General features: G+C 54.5%; 1 protein-coding gene across 1 annotated transcript in view; it reads right to left on the bottom strand.

The window, feature by feature from the left end:
- Positions 1-3,172: 3,172 nt before the first annotated feature.
- ABHD17C (abhydrolase domain containing 17C, depalmitoylase) overlaps positions 3,173-14,952 on the bottom strand; it is a 43,597-nt gene continuing 31,817 nt past the window's right edge. Inside the window, exons 2-3 of the mRNA XM_059179830.1 lie at positions 8,101-8,280; positions 3,173-4,643 (exon numbers count right to left, since the gene is read on the bottom strand). Of these exons, the coding sequence (XP_059035813.1) occupies positions 4,424-4,643; positions 8,101-8,280 (400 nt within the window). The 3' untranslated portion in view covers positions 3,173-4,423. The remainder of the gene's footprint in view (positions 4,644-8,100; positions 8,281-14,952) is intronic.

The raw sequence follows: 14,952 nt of genomic DNA, 5'->3' as shown, positions 1-14,952 counted from the left end.
TATGCCCTGCAGTTTCAAAAGGGTCACAGACCCCAAGATTCCTGCTAACAGAACTGTAGAGCGAGTATGGTGTTTCCTCCAAATATCAAAGTTACCTCGAGGTCATGCAATCCCCCTTCTGGTGCTTGCCTGAAAGGAGTGGAAGCAGGGTCTCCAACAGACACTTGTCCCCCCCCGCGCCCCCAGCAGCACTGTTCACTCTAGCCAAAGGGAACACACCACCCAAGCGTCCATCACCAGATGAGGGGATGAATGAAACAATGTAGCATATATGCCTGCAAACACTATTCAGCCTTGAAAAGGGATAAAATGTTTCCGCACAGATCAACCTTGAGGACCTCATGGGAGGGGAGTTTAGCTAGGCACCAAAGGACACATACTCTGGTCCTTGTGTATGATTTGATTTCTTCTTTGTGAGGGACCTACGGTAGTTGAATTCAAGGAGACAGGAAGAGGAACGGGGCTGCCAGGTCTGGGGGAGGGGGATGGGGAGCTAGCATCTGGAGGGACAGGGTTTCAGTAGGGGATGATGGCGAAGTCCCGGAGACGGACGGGAGTGATGGCTGCACAGTGCAATAAGCTTCATGCTACTGGGCTGCACACTGCAAACTGGGTAAAAGGGTAGACTGCTTGTTACCTACATCCCCCTCTGCAGTTGGTGAGGACTAGGGACAGGGCTCTTTGCTGCACGGCCATGCCCGGGCCCTCTGCCACCAAACATACCTAGCTGGGCCAGCTCCCGTAGAATAGCTGTCTTCTCTGTGGAAACCCTGGTGGACGAGGCCTCAGGGAAGAGGTAACACAGGAGCCGGACGGCGTGGGGTGTGCTATTCATAGGAATTCCCGCTGTTGGCTTTATAAGTCTTACACGTGAGGGGATGAGATGACCCGGGATGGCTGTCCTCTCCGGTCAAAGCAGCATTCTCTCAGGAGTGAGAGCATGCTGCCCAACGGGGTTCCGGGACCATGGCAGCAGCGAAGGATCTTGACCCACTGAGATACACCTAAATCCCAGCAGAGATGGACATCTGCAGACCTGTGTGCATCTCCAGCTCTCTGCCCAGGTGTGAACGTCCAGAGGGGTAGGGGTGAAGGGAGGAACCACACCACCCGAAGGACTTGGGAACCAGTCCACGTGCGGTCAGGATGTGCTGTGTATGATAAAACTGGTCACCACTAGCGCCATGCGCATCCTTGATAATGGGGACTGAGTGATGCATGGCTTGAATTAAGGACAGCCAAACCACGGGTGCTGGACACCGAGAATGGTGGCGGGTTTCCCTCTGGCACAGTCGCTGCAATTATCCCTCCAAACCCATCTCATCCTCTGCATTATCTCCTAAGGATCAATTCCTAGCAGCTGAATGGTTAGATTAGACTCTCGGTACAAAGTATACTTCAGAATGTTTGTGGCTAATTTGGTGGGTTGACGGCATACATTTGTTATTTATTTATTTATTTATTTTTAAATTTTTTTTTAAATTTTTTTTTAAAGATTTTATTTATTTATTTGACAGAGAGAGCTCACAGGTAGGCAGAGAGGCTGGCAGAGAGAGAGAGAGAGAGAGAGAGAGAGAGAGAGAGAGAGAGAAGCAGGCTCCCCTCTGAGCAGAGAGCCTGATGTGGGACTCAATCCCAGGACCCTGAGATCATGACCTGAGCCGAAGGCAGCGGCTTAACCCACTGAGAGGCGTCCCATACATTTGTTTTTTTAATATTTTATTCATTTATTTGACAGAGATCACAAGTAGGCAGAGAGGCAGGGGGTGGAAGGGGGTACGCAGGCTCCCCACTGAGCAGAGAGCCCGATGCGGGGCTCGATCCCAGGACCCTGGGATGACAACCTGAGGCGAAGGCAGAGGCTTTAACCCACTGAGCCACCCAGGCGCCCCACCGACGGCATATTTTTAAAGCACCTGTTTATCCACACCTTGACCACCCATCTGTGTTCTCACCTTCGCGTGGTTATACCGACTTACAACTTCAAATGGCATTTGGCTACTCAAATCCATTTAGCCAGTAAAAATCGAGGAGTGATTACGGGCCATAATCTCCACAAATAAATACGGATGCCAACTTTGCAACTTAACACGGCATTCCATTAAATAATGACTCTTAATGGGGTGGGGGTTGGGGTGGATATATTGGGGGTGGGGTTGATTATTTGATTTCTCAAATACATGCAATTATCACAGACAACACCCCTTACGACGTCTCTTTGTGTCCTGTGCTGATAGACTCCCTCGTCCGTTGACCATTACACACGTGTCTACACTATCTGTCATGTGGTTGATAACGTTCCCTGCAGTGTGTCACTAGATTAGGCTATGTTTTTTACCACGAATAAATCAAATCTGTAAACTCATTCCGCTGTGGTTTTGAGCAATAATGATACCAACAATGTCAGCAAATACAGAAAACTGAAGCAGCGCATACTGGGGCAGCCCTGAGCTGAAGCGGGAGCCTGGGGAAGGCTTTCTAGACTCCAGAATCCTGAGGGAATGAGGCTTCGCAGTCTTCACGTTTCTTACCTGCAACTGTCTCTTGCTGGTAAAACATGTTTCTCTGTCATTTTCAAGTGCCCTGGCTATTCTTGGCCCTCTGTTCTCCCATGTAAACTTGAGGCTCACTGTATCAGGCTCCATGAAGAATTCTGTTGAGATTTGTACTGGGATCCTACGAACCCTGCAGCTCTTTTCTGGAAGGATTAAAAATGAGCTGCCTATCCATAAACATGGTATAGCTCTCATTAAATCAGGTCTTCTTTTTTATTTTATCTTACTTAAGTATTTGGCACAGAGAGGGAGACAGCAAGAGAGGGAACACAGGCAAGGAAAGTGGGAAAGGGAGAAGCAGGCTTCCCATAGAGCAGGGAGCCTGATGCGGGACTCCATCCTAGGACCCTGAATCATGACCTGAGCCAAAGGCAGATGCTTAACCAACTGAGCCACCCGAGCACCCCTCTTAAAACTTTTTCCTCCTCCTCTGCCTCCCTGGCTTCTCCCAAACATAGCCTCGGGTTTCTCATAGAACAAAGGTGTACCTCTTGAGCGAGGCAGAACAGTCTGTAAGCCCCAAGGGTTTCTTCTTCAACCCACGTGAAGCATTTTCTCATGTGTGACTTGCCCGGACGGAGCAATGGAGGGAAAGATGACAGGAGTAGGCCCCGCGCTCTGGTCCATGCATCCTTTATTCCATGACCGACCGCTGCGCCACACCGAAGCACAGCCCACAAACTTGCAATCCACCGCAATCCAGCTGTACAACAGTCTGAGGCTTACAGTACATTTAAGGCTTTTAAATTTGAAAAGAAAAATTCAAATCAAACCAAAGAACCCCCCAACCCCAGACCCCCACCCAAGATGAGTAGTGTAGCAATGGTTCCTCGGAGCAACTCCAGTGTCAAAACCCAAAGAACTCTTAAACGAAAAAGATCCATTTAGTGAAATTTTCATTACATAAATTCTTCAAAGCATAAACTCGTCATTTTTTTGTGTGTGTCTTGGAAATGTTATAAAATTTTTCTGAATAGCAAAACATAGGAATAAAAACATATTAACAAAATGTATTCAATCATTTACATTACAAAGGAGGGATCCACAGTTCATTATTGTAGCCTGACGAAAGAAAAGTACCATAAGAATTTATGCACAATCGGATTGCAAATATGTACAGTACTTTAAAAAAGCCCACGAGGAGGACTTCACGGAAGGAAAGTCGGCTAGGCTCCTCGCTACACCAACCAGACAATCAAAATATTAAAACTCTGTTGACTAGTAATAAATTTACACTTAAAAAAACCCCAGTTTCCTTTTAAGAATATCCCAGTCGTATTTGTATTGGTTCCAGTTGATGAAGCTGTTCATGACAATTTCAGTCCATTACCCTTCTGTTGATTTTGGGGGGGTTGGGGTTGGGGTGGGGGAGATCGGCATGGATCACGGAACTTAACAAAAGAATTTTCACCGCCCTAGTGTTCCGGTTACACAGTTCACGGCTCCACAGGGGAGCGAGCCCATGAATCCGGAGGCTGAAAGAGAGTGTGTATCAAGTACTGAGAACACGGAGAGAGGCTGAGTCCTGCGGGAATGGACGGTCACCCGTGGGTATGGCTGGGCAATGGAGGCGAGCATCGTCTACACAGCAAGGGGCAAACCGACCGCACCTGCGTCTAGCTCTCATCTCCATTCCCACCAGGCAGGGACGCTGGCTGTCACCACCGTTGGGCGCCGCATGCTGTGAGGCGTGGAACGACCTCGAGGAGGGACAGAAGACGGGGGGCTTGCTCGGGTCTGTGACTGGGAACCCGAGAGGCGGGGACCTCCTCCCGCTGGTCAGGCCACAGCTGCTTTCCAGTTCGAGCATGTGCAAAACAGAGGACTCGCGTGTTCACAGTAAGTGAGGTAAGATCGCGGCGTCTCCTTCAGGAATTCGGCAGTTCGTGGGATATGAACTGTTTTAGTCTTTCTAGGTATTGTGCGTAAAGCTCTATGTCGTTGTGCCCGGCTCCCTCCACCCACAGGGGTTCCACGGCGCGGGGACAGCGCTCATACATGGCCAGGCCGTGGGAGAAATCGATGACCTCGTCCTCTGTACCATGAATGACCAGCACAGGTGAGGTGACTTTAGAGATCTTGTCAATGCTGCAAAACAGAACAGGGGCAGGGAGAGAGAGGACTCCGTTAGTGACGCCCACGGACAGCGCATGTCCCTTCTGATGTACCTGGCGGTAACACCGGGCCTTTTTCCCCTGGTTTTTCTAGTGATTCATTCTTTTTTCTTTTTCCCAAATAACGTTTTCATTTTGAGGATAATTTTGGCTTTCCAGAAACAGTGCAAAGCTTAACAGAGCTCCCCTAGGCCCCCAGCCCATCCCCTGTAAGGAGAACACCGCACGTTGCCGGGACACGTCTGTCAAAACAGAAAAACCAGGGTGAGGGCACCGCTGTAAGCGGAGCCCCGCATGCGGCCTGGATTTTGGTAGTTTTCCCACAGACACCTTTGTCCTGTTCCAGAATCCAGACAGGAACACCACGCGGCGTTGGGGTACCGTGTGCTCATTCAAACTGTTATTAAAAACAGAACTAAAGCCACCAGACCAACAGTCCAGGAACTAATCTTTCTGAGAGATTCACATTTGTGAGAGAGGATTCTTAAAAATAATCAACAGGCCGGAAGCTGACATGTCCGACGCAGCGTCTCTTCGGAGAGCCTGGACGCCCAACCCTCGGCCACCCACTCTGAGGTCTTCTTGGCGAGATCCCCTCAGCGTCGCCTCCAAAGATCCTCACAAACCCCGTCTCAAAAACGCTAATGCCTTGTTTTCTCCGTAAAAACGGCGCTGCTTCACTCGGAAACAGTGCAGTGCCAAGATTGGCGTCCAAGGGATCTCGGGTTGTTTATAAGAACGGACTCTACCCTAAAGGACGAATATTTGAGGGTCTCCAGAAGAATGTGCTGCTGGCTCTGGAAACATTCCCCAAGAGGACTCCGAGGCTTAAGCCTTGTTGGCGGGGCGTGCTGGCGACTTCTCCACGGGGCGGGGGTGGCGGGGTCGGGGGGAGACACCGCCTTCTAACCTGCAGACGGCGAAGAGGGGCGGACCTGGCCGGCTGTCCTTGCACCGAAGCCCCCACCCGTGGCTTCTCTTTCTGCGTCTGATTCCAGCCAAAACTACACAGGGCCACTGGCTGCCACCATCCGCGGGGACCCTGCCTCTTTTGGGCACGACTAACACGAGGAAACATCTTCCACAGACCGGGGCTCTGTGCTCCACATATGAGACCTCCCTGGATCTGCCAGGGCCAGCAGGGGACAGGACACCCGGTTCTGGGTAGCCGAGGGGGGCACTGGAGTCCGTGCTGGTAACAGCGACCTTGCATGAGGATCCCAGCCCAAGACCTCCGGACAACGGTCACAGAACCTCTATCAGCAACTTCTGATGACACCCAGCATGTTGGGGCATCCCGGGGAGTGGCAAAACCTGACCGGCTGCGGGGTTCGCCAAGATTGAGGGGCGGGGGAGGCGATGAAACATCCCCAATTAGTAGTCGTGTTCAGAAACCCGTTCTTCTCCTGTTTGATGTTTGCGAGACGACTTCTGAGAACGTGGGAGCCCAATTATACTCCGTCAGAAAGTACTTCCTGCCAGGACGGGCCTGGAGCTGGCCTCCCGCGGCTGGGCCTACGAGGAGAATCTCGACGGCCCGAGGCCGGCATCTGACTAAATGCCAAGGAGGGAAACGATAAGAAGCTACAAACCCAGTGCAATCCGGACCCCTTCGGCCCCGTCTGTAATAGTCAAAGGAAACGGGAAACCCCTTCCTTCAGAGAGAGGAACACGGACGGAGACAATCCTGACAGTGGGGAGCCAGGGGCCCCGTGAGAGAACGTGGCTACGGAGTCCGGCTCACGATGAAGGTCGGGGGACTGTTCCTGGTTTGCGAGCTACCGTATTAACGCTCCAGGGCACTGTGGGGGAGCGCTAGCCTTTTGGGCAGTGTCCACACCCCTACGGTCATCCAATAAACTTGCCTCCGCCGGCCTCGGCGTCCTCATTTGTAAAACGAGCACTCTGCCACTTGACCCCTTCTCCCAGCCACAGGGAAGACCATGTGAGGCGGGGGGACGACGTAGCACCCCGCCTGGGGGATCAGACCAGCCGGGGAAAGGCCGGCCGCTGGCTGATGGTAATTAATAAGTTGCATTTAGTTGCCATGGCTGTATTTTAAGGTATATGCTAATTCAGGAGTCAGGAAACAACCCATTCATTTTGTTGCCACGGTAACTCCCAGCCTCGCCTCCCACAGACACACTCAACATCTCCCTCCCCACAACCGGGCGGCTCATTGGGCGGCTCATTACCCATTCAGCACAAACAAGGCCACGTCCAAGCGCCCCACTTAGCACACCGGCCACACCCGAAGGGACTTCGCAGGGAGGTCTGCTTCCTCCTGGAGCTGGAGCTCCCTGCGTGCGGGGACCAGGCGCCCAGAGCCGAGGTTCAGCCAGGAGTTACCAGAAGGCTTCTCTTTGCCGGAGGAGGACAGGCGGTGTGTCGGCTGATTATATACCACGGCAACGCTCACTGCCCTCGGGCAAGGGCAGAATGACAGCCATGAGGGACTTGATCTAAACCCCGAAACCGGGCTTGATTTCTGCGGGGGCGTTTTCCTACAGAAACGGCAACACGAGCCAGCCGGCCCTGCCCTTGACCACCTCAGACCTGCTTTAGCGACGCACAACGGGCAAAGTTTAGGGGGCAAACAGTTTTTATGGAAAACACCGTCCTCGACTCGGATTTTTAAAAAAATAAGTAAATAAATAAGTAAATTTTCAAACAGAGGTATTCAAGGAACCCCTGGCTCTCTGCCTTTGCGTTTAGAGTAGGGCGATGACCCGCTTCCCTTCCGTCCATCTACGGGATGCGCCAACAGCCGGGACGGGCCGGGAAGACCCAGCCAAGGGGCCCCTCCATGTGCTCCTGCGGGCGGAGCGGCCAGGGGAAGAGATGGGGGGCAGAGCTCCTGGGGGTGTGTCCCGATACTAGGACGGTGGCCTGTTAGTGAAGCCTGCAGCTCTGCTCAGCTTTCCCCTCCCTGCGCAGTGTCATCGACCAGCGAAGGGGTGCTGAAGCAGAGGGTGCCGGCTGCCTGACGTGCGTGCGTGGACCCCTGAGTCGTGCGTGTGAACCACTGAGTCGTGCATGTGAACCACTGAGGACAGCGCCAGACGTTCCGCAAGGAGCTCTCGGCTCCCACCTCACAAGCCCACCCATGCACGAGCAAGTATGGGACGGTGCTTGCTTCCAGGAGACACGGGCACGTTGGTTTTCATTGCGCACGTACAGCCGAGTTCCTCATCCTGGGATGTCGGTTCCGGTGAGTCCTGCCATCCCGAAGAGTTCTACTGAGGACTCACGCCCAGAGGACAAAGTCTAGGGCTGGTGGATGGGTCACCACCACAGCTACCTCCCCAAGGTGCCTGGCATGGGGCCAGCCGTGGGGCCGCACTCAGGAGAGACTGACCACCACGGGTCGTGGTGTATCCAACCCTGGGTCACTGGGCATCCCGGTACCTGCAGCGGACGTGGGCGCTTACCTGGGGAACGCGTCAAAGCAGTACGTTTTCCTGGTGTCCGGGAAAGCCACGCGCAGGCCTGACATCAGGGGCGAGTGGAGAATGACGGCCGCGCACTCATACCTTGAGGCCAGGTCTACCGTGGGGACGGTCCCGATGCTCTGGCCGTACAGGATGATGTTCTCGGGACTCACGCCGTACCTGGGGAGAAATCGGTGGGGAGCGCGCCGTTAGCTAACAGACAGAGGACAGAGAGCGACAAAACCGTAACACCTTAAACTCACAAAACTCCCACGGCTACTGGATTAAAACGACACCGTCGAACTTGTACAATAAACGTGGACGTCACACAAACACACGTGAGTGGCCTGTCTCGGGACGAAGGGACTGGGATTCTGCCCTCCACGACGTTTCGTGGAAACGATGCACGCGTCACGTTGGGGGGCAGGACTCCGTGAAGTGAGTACATCATAAACCCCATATCCTAGCGCCGGAGTCATCTCTTCTCCCGACCTCCCCCTTCAGAGCTTCTCTGATAATCACCGATTTCAGGATTTCTGAGAGAGAAAGCAGAAGCTCGTCTGGCAGATTGTACTATTTTTATTAAGAGCGCTTCAAGTGAGGTTTTAATAAAATATGAAAGGTATGAGCATTTATCGGAAAACGGTGCAGAGAGACGATTAATTTGCAGACAAGTGTGTTTTCTTTAGCCTCTCCGTGGGGCCAAACCACTCGGTGCCTCTGGGCCGCCAGCCGTCGCCGACCGGCTCTCTCCCAGTGTTCGGTTGGCCCCCGCCGCCCGCTCCCCGGGTCCCCCGCCCCTGCGGCCCCCTGTGAGCACAGGCCTGGGCTCTGGCCATGGAATCCAAGGACAATGACAAGGGCCACCGGTGGGTGGCAGCTTCAGGGAGAAGGGAGTGATCCCCCTGCCGTGGGCGGGAAGCAGACGGGAGTCACGGCGGAAGAATGCAGCAAAGGTGAAGAAGTCAGACAAGGTCAGGGGTGAGCGAGGACATGGGAAGGGGGCTCGGTCACGCGGCTGCGGGCTGCGGGCGTGCAAACCGGTGCAAGCACCTGGGAAACTCATCCCCTCTCATCTGGGAAGGCCGGAGCCTGGAATCGACAACTGCACTTTGCAGTGTCAATACCTCCTGCACCTTCTGGCGCCACGTGACCTTTGCTCTGACAACAGCCGTGGGTGGCAGCAGCTGTCCGCCGGTCACAGAGGGGACGGCGGGATCCCAGCCCGGCTTTCTCCCCGTCCAGCTCCCGGCAATGACATAGGGCAATGGGGGTTCTTTAAAAGGAATCAGGGAGGCAATGGCTATTTCTGGCGGGGACCTGGTGTGTTTACAGAGTTGGCATCTGAGCTGTACCACGAGGGGCAGACGGGACCCCAACACGTGCGGATAAAGAGAACTTCCTCCCCGGGCAGTGTCCGGAGCACACAGCATGGCACAGGAAAGCGAGAAGCAGGTGCGAGCCGGGTGCGCGGGTTGGGGGCTGCGGGGCTGATGTCTGGAGCACATCTGGGAGCAGCCGGCGTGCTGCGGGTCAAAGCTTGTTCTAAAGATGAGCAGGGGCACGGGCGGCACCCCAGGGCAAGGTGACAGGAGCAAAGTTAATGCTCTGACAGGAGTCACCTTTCAGTGGCTTGAGGGATGGATGACAGAAGCGTGCCAAGGGGACAGGGGGACAGTCAAGGGACTATGAAGAATCATACGGGGGTGGGGGCAGTGAGGAGGGCGCCTGGGTGACTCAGTGGGTTAAGCGTCTGCCTTCAGCTCAGGTCCTGATCTCAGGGTCCTGGGCATTGAGCCCCTTGAACCATCGGGCTCTCTGCTCAGTGGGGAGCCTGCTTCTCCCTCTGCCCCTCCTCTTTCTCTCTCTCAAATAAATAAAATCCTTAAAAAAAAAAAATCACACAAGGAAGAAAGAACAGAAGAGTACAATAAATTTTAAAAACCGACAGAAGACAGAGAGGCTCTGGCCTCCCGCAGACACCGGTGCGCAGACCCCGGTCCGTCCTCTCTCTAAAGGGACGAGTCTGTGCAGCCCCAGCCCCTGGCACTGGGCACCACCCAATGCAACTGTGCCTTTGGAAGAATGTCCCAAGATGAAGGTCTCAGGGGTCCTTGTCTGGGCAGGAGCAGTTGGAAGGGGAGGTTATTACACAATGATCAGCAGAAAGGATTTTGAAAGAGAGGTCTGAGCCAGGAACAGGGAGCCACAGGACCCTAGAACCCAAATCCCTAAGTCTGAGAGCCCGTCAGTGAGGCCGGAAGATGAGGGACACCAGAAGGTGCATCTGTAGGGCGTCAGCAGACGCGACTCAGGAAAACGCCCTCCACTGAGGGGAAGCCACGCCGGCCCCCTCCCCCACAGCCACCAGAGCTCCTTCCATCCTGGACGGGGAGGCCCGCTCCAGCAGGGGTTTTCAACCCGGGCTCAGGGACCCTTGAGGAGAGCAGGATTAAAACTGGGGTCCCCTCCTCCTCCCTCTACAATCTTCATCCGATTCCTAAAGTCATCTCTGACCGCCCCCCAAAAAGCACAGCGGCCACTGGCCACTTCGTGGGATAAGGAGGTGCGGGAGTCGGAGCACAGAGAGAGAAGAAACCCACGTCCCGAGTGTGGGTCCTCCTTTCCCGTCAGTTACGGGCAAAGGAGTCTTCGAGGAAAGACAAAGAGAAGAGGAGGAGGAAACCTGGAACTGAAGGCCACGGCCGAAGAAACAATTCACAGTGAAAGTGGGAAAGCCAGCGGCCCCCCCGCCCAGTCAGCAGGGCATGAGCCTCACCCTCCGCGCCCCGGTCCACGGGCCGACGAGGATCACACGGGGTCACCTACGCAGCGATGGGCATCCCAATGCCGTCAGGGTCCTGCCTGCTACGCGAGCCTCCCTGGGGCCCCACGGAACAAAGACGGCCCGGGGCGTGTCCGTGGGGCAGGGCAGCCGCCTCTCCCCAGGCCCCGAATCCGTCTGTCCTTGTCCATCCTCGGACACTGAGATCCCACAGAGGGGCTGGAGCTGCTTCGCGGAAAGGCTCGGCTCCTAGCTTCCTGCCGGCCGCACCCCACAGCCAGGACCTGCCTCGACCAATCCCAGCTTTCCCGCGCTGACCCACGTCCAAGGTCACGACCAGCACGCTGCAGTCCAAGCTTCGCTCGAGAATGCCACCAGGTAAAACACAAACACACCAGCCGTAAAGGGAAAACAATTATGTTAAAGTCAAGAACTGCTCATCAGAAGACCCTGTGAGAAAGTGAAAAGGCAAGTCACCGGACGAGAAAGCCACCTGCTACACCACAGGACCAGCCAAGGGCTCACATCCAGAATCCTAGAGGGTTCGTCCAAAGTGAGAAAAGGACTACCAAGCCGCACACACAGAGACACACACACAGACACACAGACACAAATGGCGTTTTACAAAATGGGCGTTTGATCAAAGAAGAAATCTCAAATGGCAGGGACGCAGGTGGGGGGGGGGGACCGCAGGCTTCATTAGGAAAAAGAGAAATGCAGATTAAACCATCACGGGCTACAGACAAAAACTTAAAGGTGCAGAGGACCTAGTGTTAATAAAGACAGTGAACCACAGACACCCGATTACATTTTAGGGACATTCCTGTTCTGGTTAATCTATTTTGCAACCAAAACATACTGTTTAAAAGTCCACCGGCTACGGGCACCTGGAGGTTCAGTCATTAAGCCTCTGCCTTCAGCCCAGATCGTGATCTCAGAGTCCTGGGATGCAGCCCCGTGTCAGGCTCCCTGCTTCTCCACATCCCTGTGCCCCACGCATGCTTGTGCTCTGACTCTCTTTCTCTCAAATAAATAAATAAAATCTTTTTTAAAAAAAAGTTCACGAGGTAGTTCAGATATGGGGACAGCCCTCACAAAGACTGTTAGAACTCATGGTAGATTGTCTGCTAAAAATAAACCTCATAAGGAAACAAGAGGCCATTAAAAGTATGTTTCAGAAAGACATTGTGGGAAGAACTCATGCCACCACATTCAGTAAAAAGTCCTCTATGAAAACAAGGTCACAATTACGTGCCTGTGAAAAAACCTCTACACGGAAAAGGGACCTGAAATCAAGATACTAAAATGGGAATGAGGCGGACCTTCATTCAAGCAGTGAGAGTTTTCATTTCCTTCTTCTCTTTTTTAAAGTCATCTCTACGCCCAAGGTGGGGCTTGAACTCACAGCGCCAAGACTGAGAGTCCCACAGTCCGCCAACTGAGCCGCCCTCATTTCTAGTCTCAGATTTCCTTGAATTATTAGGCACGGACTTGTTTAAAAGCACCAGTACGTTGAGGTACTGTCGGGTCTTTCTGCAGAGGGTCGGTAAGCATTCCGCTCCGTGCCAGGGTTCCTGAGCTAGACGAGTTTTGCAAACTGTAGAGCGCTGATCCAGGGCTCGTGTTGGTCAGTATTACATTCCGGGCTTTCCCACTGCTTGTTCCTGCCTTTACCAGACCGTCTGATAACAAATGAGGGCCCGGTGGGGAGGTATCAATGATTTTCAGTGTCACTTGTAAGGGCTTCTGTTCCCCTTTGCAGAGGAGGACCCTTGGGTGTGTCCTTTTCACCACTAGGTTTTGGTTTTGGTGGAAAAAAGGTACAAGATTGATAAGTTCTATTCCAATGGTTCCAAACTGAGAAGCATCTGAATTTCTTGGGAATTTGGGGTAATTAAAAGTAAATTCCCTTACTGAGAAATTTTCCGTTAGTAGAAATTCCAGTGGGTTTGTGGCTGTCTCAGACTACACCTGAGGATAGGGAGTAAAAAGTAGGGCCAGGTCCTAAAGCCCGTTTAGCTCTCAAATTAAATAAAAAAAGGGGCACCTGGGTGGCTCAGTGGGTTAAAGCCTCTGCCTTCGGCTCAGGTCATGATCTCAGGGTCCTGGGATCGAGCCCCGCATCGGGCTCTCTGCTCAGCAGGGAGCCTGCTTCCCCCTCTCTCTCTCTGCCTGCCTCTCTGCCTACTTGTGATCTGTCTGTCAAGTAAATAAATAGAATCTTAAAAAAAAAAAAATTAAATAAAAAGAAGGAAAACATAGCCAGTAAACAGAACCTGCTCACAGAGGCCACGGGAAACACAGGGCAGTCTAAGATTATAGCTTTAAAAACAAAGGGCAGGACCCAGTGCAAAGTATTCTTTAAAAAACATCAGTGACCAAGTCCCAAACCTCCACTTTGAAACGAAGCGTTTCTGCACCGCTCGGCCCGAGGAAGCCCGGCGGCCGGGGCAAGCAGCAGGTACAGCGGGTGGGGAGACGGGGGCGGACACGGTCTCGGGGGTGGGGGCAGCGGCTCAGCAAGGCTGTGCGTCGGGGTCGGGAGGGTCAGGGAAACCAAGGACACACAGATAAGCCCCAGCACAGCCGGGAGGTGGCCTCCGCCATCAGACCTGGAGGGAGCACCCTGCAGAGGTCAGGCTCCCCCAGCGGATCTGGGGAGCAGGTGCAGAGGACAGGAACTCGCTGGCAGAGGCACAACCTCGAGCTGGGGAGAACTCGGGCGCCAGCGCACCTGTGCACTCCCAGGACAGCGGATGGCACCGAGCCACGGCGGCAAAGGCTGGGTGGGTTCAGAAAATAACTCCAGGGAAACTCGGCCCATGTGCGTGGACACGAAGGCCCGTGACTGCGCAGTGATGTGGGCTGCCCCGGGGGAGGGGAGGGTGTCAGGACAGGGCGGGTGCCGGGGGGCACGTGTCCACACCATTCCCGGCAGGGCCCTCTCCCACTTCCAGACCCGCTCTCCCCTCTTACCTTCCGCTCCTCCTGGAGCACCTCGCAGGGCCCCCAGCCTGTCCTGCACTGTCCTCTCTTCACACGTGCGCCTGTGGACCTCGTCCAGCGGGAGCCCAGCGGGCACCGGACACCTGACGACGATCTGTGCCCTGAGCGCGCGGCTGCCCGGGCCTCCCAACACGCGTTCATGCACGGACACCGTGGCCCAGACCAGCCCAGCACCCAGCCCAGCCCTTTCTACCGGCATTTCTCCCCATCCCTTCAGACTCAACACCGCCCACACTGGGCACATCGTTCCCCCGCCCCAAATCTTTCCCTCTCCCCCGCACCGCCAGAGCCTGGACTGCCCGGGCTCCAGGATGCGCCGGGTTTCTCGAGCTTCTCTTCCCTGCCTCCCACAGACTCTCAGTCACGGAGTCCTGCCATTTCCACCTCTGAGATGTTTGTGGGGCGATTGCGTTCCTGACACCACTGCTCGGTGGTGGCCTCCTGGGGTTGAACAAGCGCTCCCTGTTGGTTCAGCACATGAACAGACAGGAACACCCCCACAGGCACCCAGGGTCTGTGGCTCACGGGTCTTTCTGGAAGGCTCACCATGTGCCTCCACCTCTCCCCGGAGGCTCACAGGGCCCAGGTGGCTGGGAGTGCTCAAAGCCCCCACCCGTCCCGCCCTGGCCTTGGGGTTTGTGCATCTTGTGCTACGGCTGAGGAGGAGGCCGGTGTCCGCACTCCCGGACCGCTGACCGCTGACCGGGTTTCCATCCGGCCTGCACCTGCTCATCCGGAGCCTGGTCACTCCCACTGCGCACCCTCCTCTCCTCTCTCTGCCCATCTCTGCCCCGAAGCCATCGGCCGAGCCCACCGCGCTCCATTCCTATCAGGAGACGTCTCCCTTTTCCCTTAAAAAGAGAGACAGACGGGGCGGGGCGCCTGGCTGGCTCAGTCGGTGAACCAGGCGACTCTTAACCTCGGGGCTGCGAGTTGGGCACAGAGATGACATAAAAACAAAATCTTAAAACAAATACAAGAAGAAACAGAGAGTAAAGAAGAAACCCGGGCCACATTACTTTGCTAATCACACCCCTCTGGCAAACCACCGTCCCTGGGGT

Source organism: Mustela lutreola, chromosome 7 (genome assembly GCF_030435805.1).
Source record: "Mustela lutreola isolate mMusLut2 chromosome 7, mMusLut2.pri, whole genome shotgun sequence".
Classification (NCBI taxonomy): Eukaryota; Metazoa; Chordata; class Mammalia; order Carnivora; family Mustelidae; genus Mustela; species Mustela lutreola.
Note: the sequence above shows the minus strand (reverse complement) of the source record. Positions and strands in the feature narration are given on the sequence as shown.